Source organism: Podarcis muralis, chromosome 13 (genome assembly GCF_964188315.1).
Source record: "Podarcis muralis chromosome 13, rPodMur119.hap1.1, whole genome shotgun sequence".
Classification (NCBI taxonomy): domain Eukaryota; kingdom Metazoa; phylum Chordata; class Lepidosauria; order Squamata; family Lacertidae; genus Podarcis; species Podarcis muralis.
The window spans coordinates 20,049,195-20,071,887 of record NC_135667.1 but is presented as its reverse complement, the minus strand read 5'-3'; the positions used below and the strand labels follow the sequence as shown (position 1 = coordinate 20,071,887).

At 47.0% G+C, this 22,693-nt stretch overlaps 1 protein-coding gene across 2 annotated transcripts in view; it reads right to left on the bottom strand.

The window, feature by feature from the left end:
- The window catches only part of ALDH16A1 (aldehyde dehydrogenase 16 family member A1), a 44,559-nt gene that overhangs the window by 4,779 nt on the left and 17,087 nt on the right, over positions 1 to 22,693 (bottom strand). The window contains exons 12-17 of one of the 2 annotated variants that reach the window (XM_028751975.2): positions 21,712 to 21,848; positions 20,776 to 20,881; positions 20,479 to 20,648; positions 18,987 to 19,154; positions 9,025 to 9,229; positions 7,606 to 7,791 (exon numbers count right to left, since the gene is read on the bottom strand). In XM_028751975.2, the coding sequence (XP_028607808.2) occupies positions 7,606 to 7,791; positions 9,025 to 9,229; positions 18,987 to 19,154; positions 20,479 to 20,648; positions 20,776 to 20,881; positions 21,712 to 21,848 (972 nt within the window). The remainder of the gene's footprint in view (positions 1 to 7,605; positions 7,792 to 9,024; positions 9,230 to 18,986; positions 19,155 to 20,478; positions 20,649 to 20,775; positions 20,882 to 21,711; positions 21,849 to 22,693) is intronic. The other variant, XM_028751978.2, reaches the window with a different exon arrangement.

The following is a 22,693-nucleotide window of genomic DNA, read 5'->3' as shown; positions in this document are numbered from 1 at the left end:
GGCTACAGCTCCAAAATCTTCTGGCTGGTGTTAAGAGTTTGAAGTTCTAAATTGCACACTTTTTTGTCCCATTTGGGTCCCAGAGGACTACTGGGAGAGATCCACAACATGTTGGAATACTTCAGGTGTGCCACGGAAGAGAATGGACTGTGCAGAATGCGCATCGACATTTGAGGGATAATGTAACTTTTCAGATCTTGTGTGGGAAAAGGGTAGAAAAGGAAGAAATCTGGGGCATTGACTTTCAACTGCATGTTACCAGCTGTCTCCACTTAGCCATCTGTCAGAAAATATACAAAACCGAAAACCCAGACACTGTACTATTGGGCAAACACCATCCACTCCAGAAGCATACAGTCCCACAGATATATGTGTGCTCCTTTTCATTCCATGTAAAAGTAGTTGGGGATTCAATTCCTGAACATTGCAGACGGCTCTTGCTTCAGAATAATGACAGCTACATGTTCCTTCATGGGAAAATCATAGCATTTTCCTTACCAGGTAAAGGAAACCTGGGCTAAAGCAAACACTTGTATCATTTTAACAATCATGGCTTTCCTGAAGAATCGTGGGAACTGTAGTTTGTTCAGGGTGCTCAGAATTGCTAGAATACCCTTCCCAAAACTACAGTTCCAGGATTTACTATTGTTTTTTGTAGGGTGGGAAACCATGACTGTTAAAGTGGGATAAGAGAGCGAGAGAGAATCCCAAAGGGTTCCTGCCAGCAATTTTACAAGCTTTTTGTGACAGTGATTTATGAATAAGTCACTGCGTAATTTTGAAACCACTTGTTATTATAAGCCTTTAGTTCTCTCAAGGGGAAAATTATAACTCCCTCCCAGATTTTTGTATAAACACATTTTTTTTATTAGAGTAATAAAAATGAACACCAAACCAGAAAGAACAGAAAGCTGCAAGCCGTTGCTTACACCAGGCATAGGCAAACTCGGCCCTCCAGATGTTTTGGGACTACAACTCCCATCATCCCTAACTAACAGGACCAGTGGTCAGGGATGATGGGAATTGTAGTCTCGAAACATCTGGAGGGCCAAGTTTGCCTATGCCTGGTTTAGAGGCTTTTACGCAGCAATATATAGCAATAGTTTTAAGTTCTGTGTTCATTTCTCTTTCCCATCTTGGCTTTGTCTGACATCCTTTCTGTACAATTTGTGTCCGCACTGTGAAGATAGGCAGTTACTCTTCCAGATGGACTTCCGCACTCAAATAAAGGTTTTAGAAGGGATTTGATAGCCCTTTCTCCCTTGTGTAGGTCAGGTGTGGGGAACATTTGTCCTGCTAGATGTTGAACTACAAATCCCATCACCCCCAGTGAGCATGGTCAGTGGACAAGGCTGATGGAAGCAGCAGTTTAGCAACATCTGAGAGGTTCCTCACATTTAGTAGGTTATGAAGCCATGCCAGAACATGTAAAAATCTAAATTATTTGCCACGCCCTTGTTTGAATGAATGCTGTATTCCAATAATTGCTCTTTGCCATAATTCCCAATACCACTGATTTGGGATTAAGCAGCCAGCCATCTTTGAATTCTTCACTGTTACCTGTTGAGCTGCTGGTATTATAAACTTGATTAAGTTTGGAGAGTCCTCGTGGCTTACGAGGAGACCCTCCCTGGAGTCCAAAAATGTCCTCTTCGGATTCCAGGGAGGGTCTCCTCGCGAGCCACTAGGTGCTTCCCATTTATGCGAATTTCACTGGCACACATGGAGGCCCGGAATGTAACCTCCGCATTAATGGGGAGTTGCTTGTAGTACAAATAGATTTTTTAAAAATAAAAATGGAAAGGGAGTTACAGCTTGTTTATTATTCTGAGCACCTGCTGCTTAAGAGGCCCCAAGAGCTTGACAAGGAGAAGACTGATTTCCCCCTTAAATTGTTGAACTAATCCTAGTGGCCAGTAACAGATAATTTCAAACTAGATAGTGGTACATTCCTGCATCAGTGATGAAAAGGAGTTTGCATTGCTGGCAGGAACCTCTTGAAGAGTCTGTGCAGGGAATTGGAGAAACGCCCTGTCTCTCCTTGGGATAAGACTTATTTGGTCTTTTTGTCTGTTCTCAAACCAGTTGCCGTTGCAGCTGTCATCCTCAATGTTTTCAGCTGCACAGCTTTCTATGCTAAAGAGCCATTGGTTGCCCCAGCTACAAAATGTTTTGCAGCATCCTTACTTTCCTGAGGGGGCGCATTCACACATGTGGCAAAGTAGGAAGGTGGACGTGTAGCTCTGCTCTCGCCTCCCGATTTATATATGTGGATTGTGGTACTTTAAAGGCTAATAGTTTTAGGTTTCTCTAACAAATGGACACGAGGAACATCATTCTGTGGTGCAGAATCAGGAAGTTACTCTCTTTTCTTTCTCAAGCTGCTAATAGCTATCATTCCTGGTGTCCTGGTGTCTCTTAATATCGAAGTATACTAAACAATAGGGACACGGGTGGCGCTGTGGGTTAAACCACAGAGCCTAGGACTTGCCGATCAGAAGGTCGGCGGTTCGAATCCCCGCGACGGGGTGAGCTCCCGTTGCTGGGTCCCTGCTCCTGCCAACCTAGCAGTTCGAAAGCATGTCAAAGTGCAAGTAGATAAACAGGTACCGCTCCGGCGGGAAGGTAAACGGCATTTCCGTGCGCTGCTCTGGTTCGCCAGAAGCGGCTTAGTCGTGCTGGCCACATGACCCGGAAGCTGTATGCCGGCTCCCTCGGCCAATAAAGCGAGATGAGCGCTGCAACCCCAGAGTCTGTCACGACTGGACCTAATGGTCAGGGGTCCCTTTACCTTTATACTAAACAATGGTGATAAGGCAAAACCGCCAACTCACATAGATCAAATGGAGATGGTGTCCTACTTGATGAACTACTTAGGGTTGTTGTTGTTTTGGCCAAAGTTGTTTTGAACTTAAAAAAAAAAATTTGGCCAAAGTTGTTGAGCTTTTTTGGCAGGATCTGAATAAACAAAGTTTGAGCTATTTTTAAGGTCACACACCAAAATCTACACTGCAGTTGCCATACATCTGGATTTTCGGTGATTTTCGCCCAGGCACTGCTTCCAGCTGCAGCATTCGGGCTACGTCTGGGAAATACCAGGCAACCCTAGAGTTACTATAGAGGTGGGCTGAGAGTTTTGGGATAGGTAGGGCTGTAGCAGGGGACGCGGGTGGCGCTGTGGGTAAAAGCCTCAGCGCCTAGGGCTTGCCGATCGAAAGGTCGGCGGTTCGAATCCCCGCGGCGGGGTGAGCTCCCGCTGCTCGGTCCCAGCGCCTGCCAACCTAGCAGTTCGAAAGCATCCCCAGGTGCAAGTAGATAAATAGGGACCACTTACTGGCGGGAAGGTAAACGGCGTTTCCATGTGCTGCGCTGGCTCGCCAGATGCAGCGATGTCACGCTGGCCACGTGACCCGGAAGTGTCTGCGGACAGCGCTGGCCCCCGGCCTCTTGAGTGAGATGGGCGCACAACCCCAGAGTCTGTCAAGACTGGCCCGTACGGGCAGGGGTACCTTTACCTTTACCTTTAGGGCTGTAGCACATGCTGCTTTCTTTTTGAACTTATTATACAGACAGGGACTCAGTGCTGAGACTTCCAGGTCTTTTATTACAGTAGGTAGTTTAACAAGTTTACTTTAGAGAAGTATGGTAATACAGTAATATAAGTTTATTTTGCTCTTATGAGTCCTAATCTCAACCTGATTGGTTTCTTGTGTCATCCTCTCCTCTAGATTGAAGTAATAAGGCAGGGGGGTTCACAACATGATGAAGATGAAGAGCCATCATTTTAGCTTCTGCTCTGCCATGCTGCTAGAACCAGCCTGGTGATTCCACTGGGTTGCGTTCTTGAGCAGACCCACTGAAGTTCATAAACCTTAGTTAATCATGCCGATTCGTTTCAACGGGTCTGAACAGGACTAGCATTGGATACGACCTTCTCTCTCTCTCTCTGCTTTGCCTGGACACATAGATGGAGAGTCTCACAGAAAGGCTCCTCCACATTCCTTGACTAAATTGGGACAAAACACTCTGGGCTCAGCACTGTATTTTGCAATCCTTGGCAAGACAAATTCTGGAAATGCATATACAACATCTGCCAAAGAGAGCGCGGTTTCTGCTTTGGATGCTTTCATAAACGCCACATGAGGTTCTCTCCCGCCCCCCGAATCCGAAAGTGGGCCATGAAGAAGAAATCGAGAACATAAAAAATGGCAACGAAATTCGAATCCTCACACCGAATCAGACCGGTATCCTGATTAACACACCCAAAGGAAGAAGCAGAAGTGGGAAAAGGCCGCCATTGTGGAACGCTATTGTTGCCGGTTCCCTCTCACCCCGCAAGCAACTTGACCACTGCTTAAGTAATCTTGTTATATTGTATTGGAATGTGGTTTCTGTATGTTATTATATTTGCTATTGTTTTGCCATGTTATTATGGAATTGCTACTGTTGTGCTATGTTATGAAATTGCTGCTATGTTTTCCTACGTTCTTGTGAAATTGTTTTCATAGGATTTGCTTGAAATTAATCCCCCATTTCTTGGTTGTAAAAGCTCTTTGAGAATGAGTTTCTGGGTGGAAAAAGGGCACACAAGTAAAATGAATGAATGGATGAAATGCAGATAATGGGATGTCTGCTGGTCCAGTTCATTTAATACATGCTCAAGTACAGGTAAACAGATAGAGTACCAATAACAATGTTAATTAATTAATTGATCACTAACCATATTGCAGGGGTTTGCATTGCAGGGGCTGGACTAGATGACACTTTGGGTCCCTTCCAATTCGACAAATCTATTATTCTACTATATCATCATTTATCCATGAATAACGGGCCAATTCACTGTATGCCCTTGCTACTAAAGTGTTTGTGTGTTGGCCGTTTCTTTTTACGTAACATACGGAGGTAACAGCTTGTTTCCTTTCGTTAATGACTTGTATTCACGTATTTACAGTGTAGTACTGATATCAGTAATAATATTCTCCACCCCAGTTTTAGTAAAAAAACAAAAACAAAAAAAAAACTACAACCTCAATGAATGTTGTTAGGATATATTTATTCCTACTTTCCGGAGAGGCTGCTGTGGAAGGCAATGCCCTCTCTTTTCACTGGAAATATTTAAACAGAGGCTGAGCAGACACCTGTCCCAGATGCTGTAGCTGCTGCAACCTGAACGGTCCCTGGAAAACCACAGATGCACTGACACCCTCCATGAAACTGTCTAATATCTAATAATAATAATAATAATAATATTTATACCCCGCCCTCCCCAGCCAAAGCCGGGCTCAGAGCGGCTAACAACAGTAAAAATAGCATAGTTTACACGAAATCACAGTCAATTAATTGAAATACATTTTAAAATCAGTTCAGAATCAAATTAATGGCAACCATTGGGCTAGAGTTCTATGAAGATTGCAGAAGGAGAGAGAGGGTGGAACAGCTCTGTCTTGCAGGCCCTGCGGAAAGATGTCAAGTCCCGCAGGGCCCTAGTCTCTTGTGACAGAGCGTTCCACCAGATCGGGGCCCAGATCAACAGCTGCCTACGCCTGCAGCCATCACTTTTACCTTCCGACAGAGAATTCCACAAATTAATCCCATAATATGTAAACAAGAGCTTCCTTTTGCCTGCCCTGAACTGTCCCCTTGTCTGTTTCACTGGAGGCTGCTGCTGCTGCCCTCTTGCGGGTCTGAGTCATTCCGAGAGCGGTTTTCCTTAAACCACTTTCTTCACACTGTGCCTACATTTTATAGAAACTTGCATCACATTCCCTCAACTAACCCTGCCCCCCCCATCCCCTGGGATTATTTCATTGGAGGAGTTCATTCCCTGGACAACTATACGTGACACATGCCTAACCTCACCAAGCTACACTCTTGCGAAGCCAAGTTCTGTATTAATAATAATAATAATAATTTCATTTCTACACCGCTTTATATTTTTAAGGAAGAAACCTTCAAAAGTTATTATTAAACTATCAAATAAACTATCAAATAAAAGTTGCCCGCTCCCAATTTAAAAAAATAAAGAAAGAAAACATTTAGGGTGCATTTTGTACATGGGAGAACAAAAGAACTGCATTAGGAACAGAAGGGATGAAAACAGGAAGCTTTCGTTTCCAGTCTTGAAAATCATGCTTATTCAAGCAGGAAAATGAAGGGTGCCATGACCTCCCAAAACTTCCTCCATTCTGCATCCCCAAAGCACCACCATTTGTGAATGAGGCTGGTGGGGAAGAGAAACTGAGAAAGCTTCTTCTTTCCCCGAAAGAGAAAAATTCATGGGGAGGTGTTATATTCATCTCCTGCCTTCCAGTTAGCAAATCACGTTTGACTGAAGTGGCTAAGCAACACCTTTTTCATCTCCCCCTTCTTATTCATTTCTTTGCAAAACAGGGGGGGAAAATGCACCTCTCTGGAAAAGCTGAATTATCCCCCCATATCAGAGCCAAGTACATGTCTGCTACTGTCTTCAGTTATGCAACTTATGGAGCGCAGACTTTGGGTTTCCCCAAGTGAGGGAATCTGCATTCCTTCATGGGGACCACAGAAGCCACACTTGCCTGTGTTCATGCCAGAAGTTCTTTAAAAAGGGAACCGTGCGAGAAATCCCCAGGCAAATGGGTCAAAGAGAAACCTCCATCGTCCAGCTGAATGAAAAAGTGGATGCCATTGCCCTGAAAATGAGATCCCTGGAAGTGCAATGCAGTCTGATTTCCTCCCACCTGCATCTTCTGACTTTGCTCAGGTGTTGCTACTACTGACTGAAGAGGATGGGAGGCCGGTCTCTCCTTTTCTCCCCCTTCCTGCCCTTGACTCCTGGTATCGTGTACTTCAAATGCAGCAAGCCGTGCACCAGAAGCTATGGTTAATATCTGCCAGAACCGCAGCAAGGTGAGAAGCTGGAGGAGGAGGATGGAAGCCAGCTAATGGGACGAGGAGGAGGGGAGTTGAATTCTTCCCTGGCTCAGATTAAAATCCAAGTCAGAGAAAAACTGAGGTGTACTGGTGTAAGTGCAGTGAGTATATGAAATTGAGCAACATGGCCAATCTAAACCCTTCCCCTCTATAGTGGGGATTTGGGATCATTTTAATAACAGATAGGGGAAGGAAAAGGGGTGCATGTAGAAGCTATGCTTACACTGTCCCTTAAAAACTTGGAAAGATCCCAGCTGGAAAGATCCCAGCGATACCCTGGTTTGAATTATCTTGGCGCACACACACATCAAAGGTTCTAAGATCTATACACTTAAATGCTAATGAATCCAATGAGAACAAATGACCGCTGCATAAAAGACCATCTGAATGGATGGAGCGGACACAGAGATACACTTTATTTGATCTACAAATGGGACAAGGAACCTCCTGCATCCCTGAGGGCCACAATCCCGTCCAGGGGTCGCATGGCAGTGGTGAGTGGTGCCAGAGACAAAAGTGGACGGCGCAGCCAGTGCGAAAACATTCAAGGAGGGTACTAAGCAGAGCCAGTAAGGGATGTGGCCTGGCAAAAGTCACAAGGACCAGGCAGAGAGGCCTGGGGGGCTGCATTTGGTCCCTGGGACTCAGACCCCCTGCACCCAGATCTACAAGATAGGCTAGAAAGAATCGTACCTGGTAGAAATCCAGGGCGAGTAACGGGAACCGCTCGCTGGGCACCATCACCACACAGTTGCCGCGGACAACAGCAGGAGCCAGCAAGCTGACGAAAGCGAGGAGAGGCTGTTCATCGGGGCAGGCGATGCCGATGACACCGAGAGGTTCCCGAAAGAGGAGGGAGGCACCGTACAAAGAGGTTTCCTGCAACAGAGAGAGCAATTTCTGTAGATAATATATGTGAAGAAAAAATAGATCGAAGCAGTAATATTCTGTTAATAATAAATCAGACAAGTTTAAGTAACCGATATGGAAGGGAAGTCTAATGTTCATGAAGAAACTTATTGTCTGAAAGTTGTTCTATTCTCTATGTGTTTTATGATGTTTTTGATTTGATGATAGTAAGATGGTGTTGTAAAGATGTGATAGGGAACAATAAAGCATAAAGAAAAGAAAAGCAAGCAGAAGGCGTTCAGTGAGTGAGGTTTGGGGGGGGGGTTAACATAGACTGTGAAAGGGGATAATAAACCCACCCCCCAAATGGAAGCTCCATGTGGACACCCCCACCATCCAGCCCGCTCCCCAAAGTCTGCCTTTCTCTCTAATCTGGCTAAGTGCAGACATCCTATGGTGCTCATTAAAAGATAAAGGTAAAGGCCAGTCTTGCCAGACTCTAGGGTTGTGCGCTCATCTCACTCTATAGGCCGGGAGCCAGCGCTGTCCGCAGACACTTCCGGGTCACGTGGCCAGCGTGACAAGCTGCATCTGGCGAGCCAGCGCAGCACACGGAAACGCCGTTTACCTTCCCGCCGGTAAGCGGTCCCTATTTATCTACTTGCACCCGAAGGTGCTTTCGAACTGCTAGGTTGGCAGGTGCTGGGACCGAACGACGGGAGCGCACCCCGCCACGGGGATTCGAACCGCCGACCTTTCGATCGGCAAGTCCTAGGCGCTGAGGCTTTAACCCACAGCGCCACCCGCGTCCCAAATATCATGCCCTCTCTGAGGAACGAACTCAGGACCTTCAGATTATGAGACTGACGCACTGCCTACTGCGCTAAGATAGAGACTAAAAAACAGGGTCACCCAAACAAAAAATATGTGCAAAACTTCCCATCCAGCTGTTCGGCATCTGGGAGGAACTGCAGCTGACCCACAGTCTGGGCTGCATCATCCCTTGGGAGGCTTCGTGTCTCTTTAATCCAGGATCTCAGCTGAAGGCCTTTCCCATCCTCTGCTGCTGGGTCCTTTTACCGGGACATGCCAGGAACTGAAGCTGGGACCTTCTGCCTGAAAAGCCCATGCTTCCCTGCTGAGTTGTGGCCCTTCTCCCAAACCTTTCCAAGCTTGTAGAGCCAAGCCCCCCAAAAGCTATAGGGGTGGGGAGTGTCCTACGGCATGTGCTTAGCTCTATGGCCCTGCCCGCCTGGTTCGCACCTGCACAGCTCCTCCGTATTTATCGGAGTATGCCGCCCAGTAGAAGAGCCGCTGCACGCAGAGGTCCACCTCCTGCAGACCCGCCTCTTTCTTGGCACCGGCCAACGCCTCCAGCCGCGATGCAACCTCTGCTCGGCGGAGTTCCAGGTTCTCAGCCAGGTAGTACAAGATCTGTGCCCGGGCATGAGGCGTCTGCTTCGCCCACCTGGGGAGACCAACTCCGTGTTAGATCGGGGGAAAGGGCAGGCAGAGGAAATGTGGGTTCTGGTGGTCTCACACCTCCTGGCGATGTGCACTTTGGAGACCACAGAAGGCTTCGTTGCTCTTCCTCGGAACGCCTGAAGAGCGCCTCTCGGATCAGATGGGAGATCCCCACCCAGCCCATCATTCTGCTATTCCCCACAAGAGCCAGGCAAATGCCAGAGGGAGAGATGCAAGAAAGGCAGATGAGTGAAGGATGCTGAAGATGCCAAGGAGTCTCCCCCTCCTGCTGTGACCAGCTCCCCTCCCCTCTGGTCTCCCAGAACAGAGAGAGGAATGAAGAGGGTGGAGCCAAGAGAGACAAGGCGAAGGAGCCTTGCTGGGGTAGGACCCAGGGGAGAAGCCTTAGAGAGCGGTGGGAGGGCAGGGACCTTCAGTCCTCGCAACTGCCTCACTGGGGCAAGACCTCCAGGGAAGAGTTGCTGTGATCGCTAGGCCTGTGCTGTTTTGGTTTCTTTGAAGGGAAAAAAAAAAGAGTTAACGTCACAGGCCGGCTCCTGATACTACAGTGGAACCTCGGTTCTCGAACCGCTCTGTTCCCAAATGTTTCGGCTCCCAAATGTCGAAAACCTGGAAGTAAGTGTTCCAGTTTTCAAAAGTTCCTCAGAACCTGAACGTCCGATGCAGCTTCCGATCCACAAAAAAGCCTAGCTATCAGCCTATCGGAAGAAAAAAATTCCTTCCAGTAGCACCTTAAAGACCAACTAAGTTAGTTCTTGGTATGAGCTTTCGTGTGCATGCACACTTCTTCAGATAGTGTGCATGCACACGAAAGCTCATACCAAGAACTAACTTAGTTGGTCTTTAAGGTGCTACTGGAAGGAATTTTTTTTGTTTTGACTATGGCAGACCAACACGGCTACCTATCTGTAACTGAGCCTATCGGAAGCCGTGCCTCGGAATTTGAACGCTTTGGAATTCGAACGTCCTTCCGGAACAGATTACGGCCAGCTTCCAAGGTTCCGCTGTACCACTAAGCTATGGCACCTTCTGCTGTGAATCTCCGCCTGCTGTCCTCCCTGCTCCCTTCATCAGGGAGAAACTGTGTTCAGCGAGTCGTGTTCTGTAAGTCAAGTGTGCTCAGGGCGGCACCCTAACGCAACTCAGCACTAATTTTTCCATTGGTGCATTTGACTTAGTTTGGACCCAAGATTTACAACTTGGAACGAAAGGTGGGCCGGACCAATGTGCCATGACTAGGCCTGGCAGTGGGCAGACACCTCACACTTGCACAGACAACGGACAAACACAGGCAGCCGGGTGGGGGGTGGAGAGTAGAGAAGATTGTTCAGAAACAGGGGAGATTTAGGGCAGATCCACACACCCAAGGCACATTTAAAGCACATGACTTCCCTCCCCCCACCGCAAAGAATCCTGGGAACAGTACAGTAGTTTGTTAAAGGTTCTGGGAATTGCAGCTGGGGGGGGACAGACGGACTGCAGTTCTGAGGATTCTAGAGGGGGTGGCAAATAATGTGTTTTAAATATGAATCGGATGCATTCTATATTTATGCTGCAGATCTGTCCTTAAAACAGCTGAGCAGTGGCAAGGATGTGGGCTGATTTCCAGGAACCTCCGCCGAAAAAAAAAATTAAAAAGAGGAGAAAGGAGGAAACACGAGCAGTGCAGGAACCGAAAACATTTAGAACGTGAAAAGTCATTCAAAGGAACAGAAACAAGGCAGGAAAACGAGCAACAGACGACACTGGAGGAATCGCCAGAAATAACTGGTGGCAGAGGGAAGAGAGAATTCCCACAGATGACATAGCAGAAAAGATGGATGTGGACATCTGGCAAAGGTGGAATTGGATTGAGCCCCCTGAGCTTAATGTCATCGCTCCAACACTGTTAGGAAGCAAAGCTGCCTGTATCTTAGCAGCTGCCTCTACATCTTGTCACTTTGCATCAAATCTCACCCTATTTGTCAAAAGCCAGGCCTTGTTCATCCCTATAGTGTCTTAAAAGGGAGGAGAACTGGATAACCTTTTTTTCCCCCCAACTGGAAATGATATTGCGATCAAGGGCCAGGATCCAAATATCTACTTGCAACATTGCCAGGTGAAAGTTTTAACGCTTCCCTGTAAAATCAGCAAACCCCCAAAAAACTACTCTGATTTTGAGAAATCCCTTGGGGATTCAAAAGACGTTTGCTGTGTGGTATGGCCAAAGGAAGCTGCCTTATCTCAAGAAACACAGGCTTAAAGCCAAAATCAGGCCTGCCTATATTTCTTCATCATCTCCTCTATCACGCCCCTTTCCCTTCACCTCACCATCCTGCACAGGCCCATTGACTACCAGCCTCAGCAGTTTCCTAATTCCACTCTTAGATCCTGTGCCTCAAGCCTTTTCATTGCATCTGAAGATGCCCTTTGTCCCTGCAATCTGCCAGGCTGTTGTCAAGGGCTTGTCAGGTGGACTGGATGTAAGACAGCCACAGGTCTCTTGGGAAGGACGGGCTGTTAAGCCACTCTGGAAATCATCACTGTGAGGGGAACAGGGGTCTCCTAACAACTCTCAACACCATCAACTAACACTGCCCTCAAGGGACTTACGGAGGGGACAACAGAGGGGGGAATGGAGCCAGGAGGAAATGTTCTGTGCACACCATACATTCATGGAACCATGGGAACTTTAGTCTGCCCCTCACAGAACTACCATTCCAAGTACCATAACAACAACAACAACAACAACAACAACTACAACTACAATAATAATAATAATAATAATAATTTATACCTCGCCCATCTGGCTGGGTTACCCCAGCCACTCTGGGCAGCTCCCAACCGAATATTAAAAACACAATACAGCAGTAAACATTAAAAACTTCCCTAAACAGGGCGGCCTTCACATGTCCTTTAAAAGTAAGATAGCCACTACCGAGAAGGCTCCCTGCCTGGTTCCCTGTAAGCTCACTTCTCGCAGGGAGGGAACCACTAGAAGGCCCTCGGCACTGGATCTCAGTGTCCAGGCAGAACGATAGGGGTGGAGACACTCCTTCAGGTAAACTGGACTGAGGCCGTTTAGGGCTTTAAAGGTCAGCACCAACACTCTGAATTGTGCTCGGAAATGTACTGGGAGCCAATGCAGGTACCCTTAGCAAACTACAGTTCCCAGGATCCTTCGTTCCTGTTCCTTGGAGAACGTCACCCGCCAGATGCAACCAAGGAAACCTCCGTGCCAGAATCAGGCCCAGAGACAGATGAATAAGCATCTACCAGGCAAGCGATCATAAAGATTAACAGGCTGTTATGACTCATAATGGAATACAGTAACAGGCATACAAATGCCTCAGCGTGACTTTTTTATTGCAGTTACAATCTTTAGATTCTAAGCAAGCCCATTGATTTGGGGGTTTTGTGTGCATAACTTGGCCCAGGAAGCCCTGCGTGATCCTTAGCAGCAGGAAATCCCTCTTCAGCCTCTCACACCCAGACTCTGCATATTTGTTAAGAAGCATTCATGCCAGATTGAGTCCCACGGAGTTCAACACAGCAACTAATCCAACCAACCAAACAAAATATATTTCAGAAACACCCTAAGGCCTGCCCGCCTCCCCGCACTGTGCCAGGCATCTTTTTCACTGTGCATTCATGGTGATCAGCGATTGCGTCTCTATCTGGCTGGCTCTGCACGAGGCTGGCTTTCAGCAGTGCGCTTTATGCCTACAAACCAGACAATACGGAGCAACAGGAGAGAAAATGCTTGAATCGACGGAGGGATTATGCAGCCGCTGCCCACATGAAAAGAACCTGTTGGTTATTATAAGCTGAACTTTAGGAAATATTGGAGCTCTTTTGCAATGTTTCCAACAGCAATCTTCTCTGCGGCTTCCAAGATTGCCGCGGATTCAGTTCCAACCGGATGAAGTCGATGCAAAGGCCATTGGGGAGGAAAAGAAAAAGAGCCACACAGCTGTGCATCTGTCAACAAAACTTTGGCTCGCCAGCTAAAACTGGACGTCTTGAGACCGGCAGGCACTCTATGGCCGTGGGTGAGGATCTGCTGGAGCTTCCAAAGTGAGTGGGTGTAAATCAAAATCTTCTTCCTTCGCCTCGTTCTAATTCTTCCTCCGTTGAGGGCCTTGCTGAGTAGGGTCAAGGTGAATGTAACCAAAATCTCATACAAACAGCAACTCTTGAGGTTGTTCAGAGGCAGCATCCAGCTGTTTTTATATGTGTTGCAAGCCTCTCAGAGTGGCTGGGGCAACCCAGCCAGATGGGTGGGGTATAAATAATAATAGTAATAAATAATAATAATAATAATAATAATAATAATAATAATAATAGCAGCAATGGTTTGGAGCTAGAGAAAGAAACCTGGTGTAAGCCTGCCACCCTCTCCCCCACCCCCTCAACACATGGAAATTCCTTCCTCCACTTTTTCTGGTCTGAGGCAAATTGCAGTCTCCTATTTCATCCCGCAAATGGCGAACCAAAGCTAGGATCAAGCTCTATGCCAGGAAACGTGCAAACCATTGTTTGCTGGGTATGGAAAAATGGCAAACCATGGTTGGGCTCAAACTTGGAAAGAAGGGAGCTAATCATTATGGGCAATATTCAACAGTTTTTTCCTCAGAGTAGACCCACTTGAAATAAAGGAACATGACCAAGTTAGGTCCATTAATTTCCATAGGTCTGCTCTGAATAAAACGTAGCTGAACACCACCTCGTGTGCGAGAGGAGAGGAAGGAGCAGATGAGCCTGAGGCTTCAGCACATCACACCGAACTAGGGACATGACGTGAAATTTGCCCTGGTCCATCAAGTTCTGATTCCGGATTCCCAGTGTGACCACAGCCAGGTGCTTTTGGGAAGCCTGACAGGTATGGCAGGGAGGCATGCGCTCTCTCGCAGTGTTTGTCTTAAGCACCTGGTTTTCAGAAGCATACGGCGTCTGAGGCTGGACTGCAGGTTCATTGGCTATCACGACTACTAGGAAACAGGCCTATCGATGACTATGGGTGTCACCTTATCCTTATTTTAAGAAAAGGACCAAAACCAGTGGCATATCGTTTCTCGGTTTACACCGGCCTTCCCTCCTTTTCTCTTTGTCTCCTCCATAGGCATCAAATTTTAGGCTGTAAACTCCTCAGGGCAGGGGCCTGTCCACTTGCATCACACCTGGTGATGCTGTTAAAAAAACCTAAACAACAGAAGAGAACACAGGCTGCTAGCCCAGCCTCCTGCGAGATATGAGATGTCGCGGTTGAGAACGGAGCAGCTCTGGCAAGCCAGCAGGTGTATTTGCCTGCCGTATCTCCTCCCACTTCCCACTTTATTTCATTTCCAGACCACCCCATTGACCAAAGTCCTCTAGGCAGTTTTCAGACAAATAAAAACCAATGAAAACGCACACCTTATCATGCTAATCATGAAACAAAGCACAATGCAACCTCCTTTTTCCTCTCCCCCGGTTTCCCCTCGTGCCTTATCTGCAGCTGGCTTACATCACCACCTGGCCGGCTGCCACTTTGGCGCTGCTGGACTTTGAGATTCTCACCTGAGCAAAGTCCCCTGGGCTCAGCATCTTTGAGAAAAAGGCCCTCTGGGGGGAAACGACAAAGGCCCGGGGGTCTGCAACTCCCATTATGCACTGGGGAAGCTGCCTTGCACCAGATCACACCGCTGGTCTGTCTACCTTGATGCCGACTCTCAGGCCTAGTTGCTCTGAGGCAGAGCAGCTGAAAGAGCCCATCCCCTGCCCAAGGCTCCCAGTATGTTTCCGAGCACAATTCAAAGTGTTGGTGCTGACCTTTAAAGCCCTAAACAGCTGAGGTCCTGTATACCTGAAGGAGCGACTCCACCCCCATTGTCCAGTCCAGACACTGAGATCCAGCGCCGAGGGCCTTCTGGCGGTTCCCTCCCTGCGAGAAGTGAGGTTACAGGGAACCAGGCACAGGGTCTTCTCGGTAGTGGTGCCTGCCCTGTGGAACGCCCTCCCAGCAGATGTCAAGGCAATAAGCAACTATTTTACTTTTAAAAGACAACTGAAGGCGGCCCTATTTAGGGAAGTTTTTAATGTCTGGTGCTGTATTATTTTTAATATTCAGTTGGGAGCCGCCCAGAGTGGCTGGGGAAACCCAGCCAGATGGGCAGTGTATTTATATATTGATAAATAAATAAATAAATATAATTTATTATTTATACCCTGCCCATCTGGCTGGGATTCCCCAGCCACTCTGGGCAGCTCCCAACCGAATATTAAAAACACAATACAGCAGTAAACATTAAAAACTTATAATAATTATAAGGCGCTCTGCGTAGCACCCAAAGCCAGCCAAGTTACTTTACTAGTATAGGGATTCCCAGGCGTATCTCTCCCCAACCGGTGCCAGTAAATAGAGAAGAATGATGTTGGATTACAGCCTTCATCTCTCCACAAGGCTTTACAACTGAGATCGTCTTTTGCCTGCAGCTGTATTGCATTCTCTTACACATAATTTTTTACTGTTTTATCATCTGTTGTCTGCTGCCCTGGGCTCTTTTGGGAGGAAGGGCGGTGTACCAAAAGAAAAACCATCCATCCATGAAGCTCCCAGCATCCCTGGCCATTAGCCACACTGGCTGGGGCTGAGTTTTCACCCACCAACTTCCAGAGGCCTACAAGTTTCCCATCCTGTCCAAGAAAGGAAAGCCCAGCATAAATAAGGAAAGTCATTCCTTTGCCTATTTGGGCATTTAGTAGTAGTAGTAGTAGTAGTAGTAGTAGTAATAATAATAATAATTTATACCCTGCCCATCTGGCTGGGTTTCTCCAGCCACTCTGGGCGGCTTCCAACAGAATATTAAAATACAATAACCTATTAAACATTTACAGATAGGTAGCCGTGTTGGTCTGCCATAGTCAAAAAAAAAAAAAAAAAAAAAGTGGAAGGATTTTTTTTTGTTTTGACTATTAAACATTAAAAGCTTCCCTAAACAGGGCTTCCTTCAGATGTCTTCTAAAAGTCTGGTAGTTGCTTTTCTCTTTGACATCTGGTGGGAGGGTGTTCCACATAGCGGGTGCGTCTACCAAGAAGGCTTTGTGTTTAGGGCTTTGTGTGTCCACATTATGTGGAAGAAATGTTCTGGAGGAAGGAGACGTTTTGGAATTGGATTTTCCTTTGGTTTTTCCTACACTTGCATCCAGGGCCGGCCCAGACATTAGGTGGGATAAAGCCATTGCCTCAGGTAGGGACAGCACCTCCATGGGCACCCTGATGCCTCAGTCGCTGCCATCAGCGCTGATTTCTGGCTAGATGTTGCCAAAATCATGCGGCATCAGGAGAAATCTGCGCCAGTGTCACAGACCAAGTGTCACAGGGCAGGGCGGCACTTCTCAAGCGGCAAAACAGGACGCGTCATCCCTGCTTGTATCTCACCTTCCTTGTGCTATGGAACAATGGACCTGCAAATCCCCAGGCCCAGGCACTGTTCAGGCTCAGTTCCACTGCTGCAAGGTGGTACCTTCAGAGGCCTTGTCTCAACGGTAGAGCCCTTGCTTTGCATGCATAAGGTCCGAAATGCAAGGCCAATTTAAAGAAGCCTGGAAGTACCTTTCAAAAGCGACCTTGTGGCAAATGCACGCGATCAGGAAACAGGCCTTTGCAAGGCTCTCAACTTGCACGTCTGTCAGCACCTTGCAGACATGCCTCAGAATGCCTGGAAGGGGAACAGGGCGGAGCCTGCCACACACCTGAGGTTGTGGGACAGGTGAAAACATGGCTCAGTTGAAAGGCGACTGCCATTGTCTTTTCGCAGGCACTGCCAATCAGCAAAGCCCCTGCACAAAGCTCTGTGTATGGCAGCTTGGGGATCAGAGAGCTTCGGAAGACCAGTAGCCTCCTGCCCCTGCAGCTTCAAAGCACAGAGGGCTTTGAAAGATCCAAAAGATCACCTGGTTGTGGCATCAGACAACTGGCAGTTGGTTGGATTTTGGCCTGCACTGGCAGGGGAGAGAACGATTCCACCCGCTGCATGGATCCAGTTCCCCACCTCTAGATGAACCAATTTATTTGATTCAGCAGGAGGCAGCCAGGCCTATGTACGTTAGGTTAGGGGGGGGGGCAGGAAGCCCTTCTGAAAACCCGGGCCACCCATTGTCAGCCTGGAGGTGGGGAGGAGGCCAGTCCAACTGACTCAAGGGGCAGGACGGCAATCTTTCCCCAATAATATGGCAAAGACTGTTGCTTCTGTTGGTTTGTCAAGATCACGGCGAAGAAAAACTTGTCTCTGACTCAAGAAATGAAACACCTGGCCAAACAAAGGAGCCGCGATGCCACGAGCGATTCGCCTGCCTCTTTTTGTTTGTGTGCATGTGCCAAAATTGTTCACAAGAGCCTAATCACAATTCCGGAGAGTTCTGCCCCCTGGCCTCCCTTGGAAGCACCACAATGCATAATTGCTGTTCTTGTAAACAGAGCAGTTCATAGCAAATCAATCTTGTCACGTCAATTAAGACATTTTAAAGACTTGTTACTCTTGTAGGATATGCTTCGTTATCAGATAATTAATCAAAGTGGGGTTTTCTTGTTTTAAAAAGTGACATACTGTACATTCATCAGTGACTCCAAATGCATGTAAAAAATATTGAACTGTATTACAACGGAGGCAAAACTATAAAGGTATATCTGGGGCCTCATGAACCCTGGAGACCTCGAAACTTTTTCGGAGAACCAATGCACCCCCTGCTTTACAGTTCCATAGCAGAGCTTTGTGTATTTTCTGTTACATTAAGTTATTTATTTAGGACTGAATAGTCTTACCTGCAGTGAGGCAGCAGTGAAGTACTTTTGGGCTCTGGACATAAACCACATCCACACCACACACATTTAAAGTGTTAGGACACCACTTGAAATAGCCGTGGTTTCCCCCAAAGAATTCTGGGAAGTGTCGTTTGTTAAGGGTGCTGGGAGCTCTTCGGAGACCCCTATTCCCCTCACAGAGCTACAATTCCCAGAGTTCCCTGGGAAAAGGGATTGATTGTTAAACCACTCTGGGAATTGCAGCTCTGCAAAGTGAATAGGGGGTCTCCGAAGAACGCTCAGCACCCTTAACTACAGTTCCTAGAATTCTCAGGGGAAAGCCATGGCTGTTTAAAGTGGTATCATGGTTGACATCCTATTCCCTTAAAAAAAGCGGGGGGCGGGGCTGTTATTGGGTTGTTGTTTTTATTTTGATTATGTATTTTGTGGTTTATAGTTTGATTTTGTTCTGTGAACCGCCCTGAGACTTCCGGGTATAGGGCGGTATATCAATTTTAATACAGTCATACCTTGGGCTGAATACGTTTCAGGTTGCGTGCTTTTGGGTTGTATTTTGGGTTTCGCTGCTCGCGCATGCGCATGTGCAGACTCTCAAAATGACGTCACACGCATGCGCGGAAGTGGCAAAACGCGACCCGTGCAGACACACCACCGCGTCTTATGTTCCATTCAGGATGCGAATGGGGCTCCGGAATGGATCCCGTTTGCATCCTGAGGTACCACTGTAATAATAATAATAATAATAATAATAATAATAATAATAAATGTGAATGAGGCCTTTATGGACTTAATGTGGACAGTCCTCTTTGAATGGTAAAATGTCTGCATTTTGGGGTCCCTTTCTGCTGAGTGGGGCCAAACCCTCAAGCCCTACCCTGAAGGCCCCACTGCTTACCTGACTCCCATTGAGGCAGTGGCTCTCCTCTGCCTCCCACCTCCTTCCCCTGCTCAGACTCACCCCGGAGCAGCCTTGTGGGCGGCTTCCACAGCATTACGGATGTCTTTGATGCCCCCGTCGGCCACGTAAGCTGCTATCTTGCCAGCGTGGTCAAGGACGGCTCGGGAACTCATGGAGTCTGGCCTCTTCTGCGCACCCCCGTAGTACAGCTTGTAGCTTCGGTCCACACTGCCATCACAGAGGAGAAGGGAAAGGGGTAAAGGCCCAGCATTTTGTGCCGCTAGCTCACTGGGCTGCTTGGTTCAGAGAAAACGCCACACTTCCCGAATGTCGCCTTTTGTCACGAAGTCCAAAATGGCACAGATTTCTTGCTTAGCCCTACTACACAAACCCCCTAATTCCCGGACTTTTAGTTTGTGAATTAAGATCGCAAGAAAAGGCTTGTGTAACCCCATTCTCACAGTGAATTCTTCCATGGGGAAAAATAGACACCTCCTCAATTCATCTCTTCAGGAAGCCACCCATTCCAGTGGTTCTGCTGAGCATAAGCACAAAAGAGAAGGTGGAAGGGCTTGCAAAGGATTAGGGGAAAGAACTGTTGAGGCTGGGCTCAGGGTAGATTTGGTTTAAATCAAACTGATTTAAATCACTAGTCAGTAAGACTTGATTTAAATCATTATTTTTTCCAGAAAGACTGATTCTTGCTAGGATAAACTTAATATTTACAACCAGATGAAGGTTTCATTTTTGGAATAACAAATTTTCAGAGTAGTTTTTATTGTTATATCAAAAATTACTGATTTGGTTATACTGCTATATTAGAAATACATAGATAATTAAGAAATTCTTGTGAGGTTTAATAAGTTAACTGTTTATATTTGGACAACTTTTCTTCTCTACTTTATTGGAAGGAGAAAAATAATAATTTCCTTAGTAACAATTTGAACAATTTATTTAACTAAAACAATAACATTATAGCATATTTATCCATGTTTGTTAACTGATGTGCTTAAACAATAAAAAAAAAACTTAGACTGAGTTTTAGCACATATGAAAAACTTAAAACAAATCCTTATTTCCTGATGAATAGCCGTTGGACTACAATGTAACTTAAATAGAAATCTTTAGAAAGATTTCCACCCCCAAAAGCATTTTATTTTTAAAATCTGATTTAAATAAAAAAACCTGATTTAAATAAAAAAAATTGGGTTATTATTATTTTTTAAAAAATCATTGATTTTTATCCACCCTGGTTGGGCTGCATAACTTTACCAAAGCAAATTCTCCTCCCCACCCCAAGTCCCTACATTTAAAGCATAATTCTGGAGAGGGGGTTTGGAGTAGGGGCACAGTGAAAGCAGGCACATTCTAGGTGGCAGATTTAAAGCACATTTAAAGCCCCAAAGAATCCTGGGAACTGTAGTTACCCTCTCATAGTGCTGCAATTCCAAGGACCCACGGCAAACTACAGTTCCCAGGGTTATTTCTGGGGGGGAGGGGGGAGTCACATGCTTTGAATGCGAGGTTTGGATCTGGCCCAATACACCCTTACTTTGGAATGTTTCCTTCCAGGTCAGACGCTGAGGAACGTGGGACTCTACTGTCTGCAGCAACCGAGGGGATTTCAGCCCCTTGTGAGGTAGCAAAGGTCTTGAAGTCCAGATCCACAGCGCCGGGATGCGGGCGAGCCTGCCAGTTTGGTCTCACGTACTCAAAAAGGCCCTGAGCAAAGAAGATAATAAAAGCGAAAAGTCAAATTGTTTTATTTTGTATCCCCGCCCCCCAACGAACCAGAGCCAGACCCCAGAGATCCCTCTGCGCCAGCATGAAGCCAGCTTCTCCAGCTAACCTCTTTGCCTCCGTCTCGGCCATAGCCGCTTTCCTTGTAGCCCCCGAAGGCAGATGCAGCATCTAGCATGTTGTGGCCGTTGATCCAGACAGTCCCCACCTGCAAACTGGGGAGGTGGAATGGGAGAGGGTCAGAGAAGGCCGGCCCTGTACAGAGGGCTCCTTAAATGTCCTGAGGGAACTCAGGTTCCGAGGCGTTTTGGAAAACACCTCACATTGCTCCGCGTGGTCCGTGCAAAGCCTGGCAGCAGAATGAGACGGAGGCGGCAGAATGGACCGTACCACTTCAGAACACAGGGGCGAAGGGCATTTATCTGCAAGGCAAAACTAGGCACAAAATGGAACAGGATAGGCTAGAGTGGGGGTCAGCAATCATTTTCAGCCGTGGGTCAGTCCACCGTCCCTCAGACCATGTGCTGGGCTGGACTATATTTTGAAGGGGGGGGGAAATGAACGAATTCCTATGCCCCACAAATAACGCAGAGATGCATTTGAAATAAAAGCACACATTCTACTCATGTAAAAACACCAGGCAGGCCCCACAAATAACCCAGAGATGCATTTGAAATAAAAGGACACATTCTACTCATGTAAAAACAGGCTGATTCCCGGACCATCTGCGGGCTGGACTGAGAAGGCGATTGGGCTACATCTGGCCCCCGGGCCTTAGGTTGCCTACCCCTGGGTTAGAGCCTTTCTCCCTGCTTGTTTGTTTTACTTGCAGGGAAGATTTAAAAAATAAAATAAAGCAGAAGACCATTTAAAATATGCTATTCCCCACTTGCATTCTGAAGTGAAACATTTCACTCTACCACCTCATGATTCTACCGCCTTGTTCTACTGCAGGCATAGAACAGATCAGAGACAGTCTCCCAGGTGATTTGCAAACTTCTGTGTTGGTGGGTTGGGAAAGCTAGACTGGAGTGACAAAACCTACCTGTGAGCGACTTCCAGAGCCAGGGGAAGGGTCTCCGTCCACACACTGGCAGCCAACCCATAGGGGGTGCTGTTCCCCAATGCCAATGCCTCCTTGGCTGTCCGGAAAGTCAATGATACCAGAACGGGGCCAAAGATCTGGAACACACGGAACAAATTTTGAACAAGAGGGAGGGGGGTAGGAAGAGAATTCTAGGATCTGACATGCAGCGTAGTCCAATCCTAGAATGCAGGCATAGGCAAACTCGGCCCTCCAGATGTTTTGGGACTACAACTCCCATCATCCCTAGCTAACAGGACCAGTGGTCAGGGATGATGGGAGTTGTAGTCCCAAAACATCCGGAGGGCTGAGTTTGCCTATGCCTGCCTAGAATGTCACAAGAAGAAAAGAAAAAACCCTGTCTCAAAAGCTCTTTTGCTAAAATATTGAAATACTTCACTGTCACTTGTATACAGTGAGATTACACAAGCACCCCCCACTCAGCTCTCTTAGTCTTAATTCCCCTCGTTTACTGACGCACACCCACCAAACCCGAAAGTCAGTTGCCCTGTTGTTATCTTTTCATTCAGCAGCCTAACAGCCCACGGATAGAAGCTGTTCTTTACCCTGTTGGTGCGACTAATCATGCTTCTATATCTTCTGCCTGAGGGCAGGAGCTCAAGAAAGTGCCGGCCACAGTGTGAATCATCCCTGAGAATTTTCCTCACACTCCTGAGGCAATGTTCTTCCGCTGTTTCATCCAGCGGATTCACAGGGCAGCCCATAATATCTTGTGCTGTATTCACCACCCTCTGTAGGCACTTCCTCTCAGCTGATGTCAAACCAGCGTACCACACCATGATGTAGTTGAAAGGACACTTTCTATTGTTGACCGGTAGAAGCAGATCATCAAATGTTGATTGACATCATTCTTTCGCAATATTCTGAGGAGATGGAGTTTCTATTGGGCTTTCTTAACCACCTGGGTTGTATTTATTTTCCA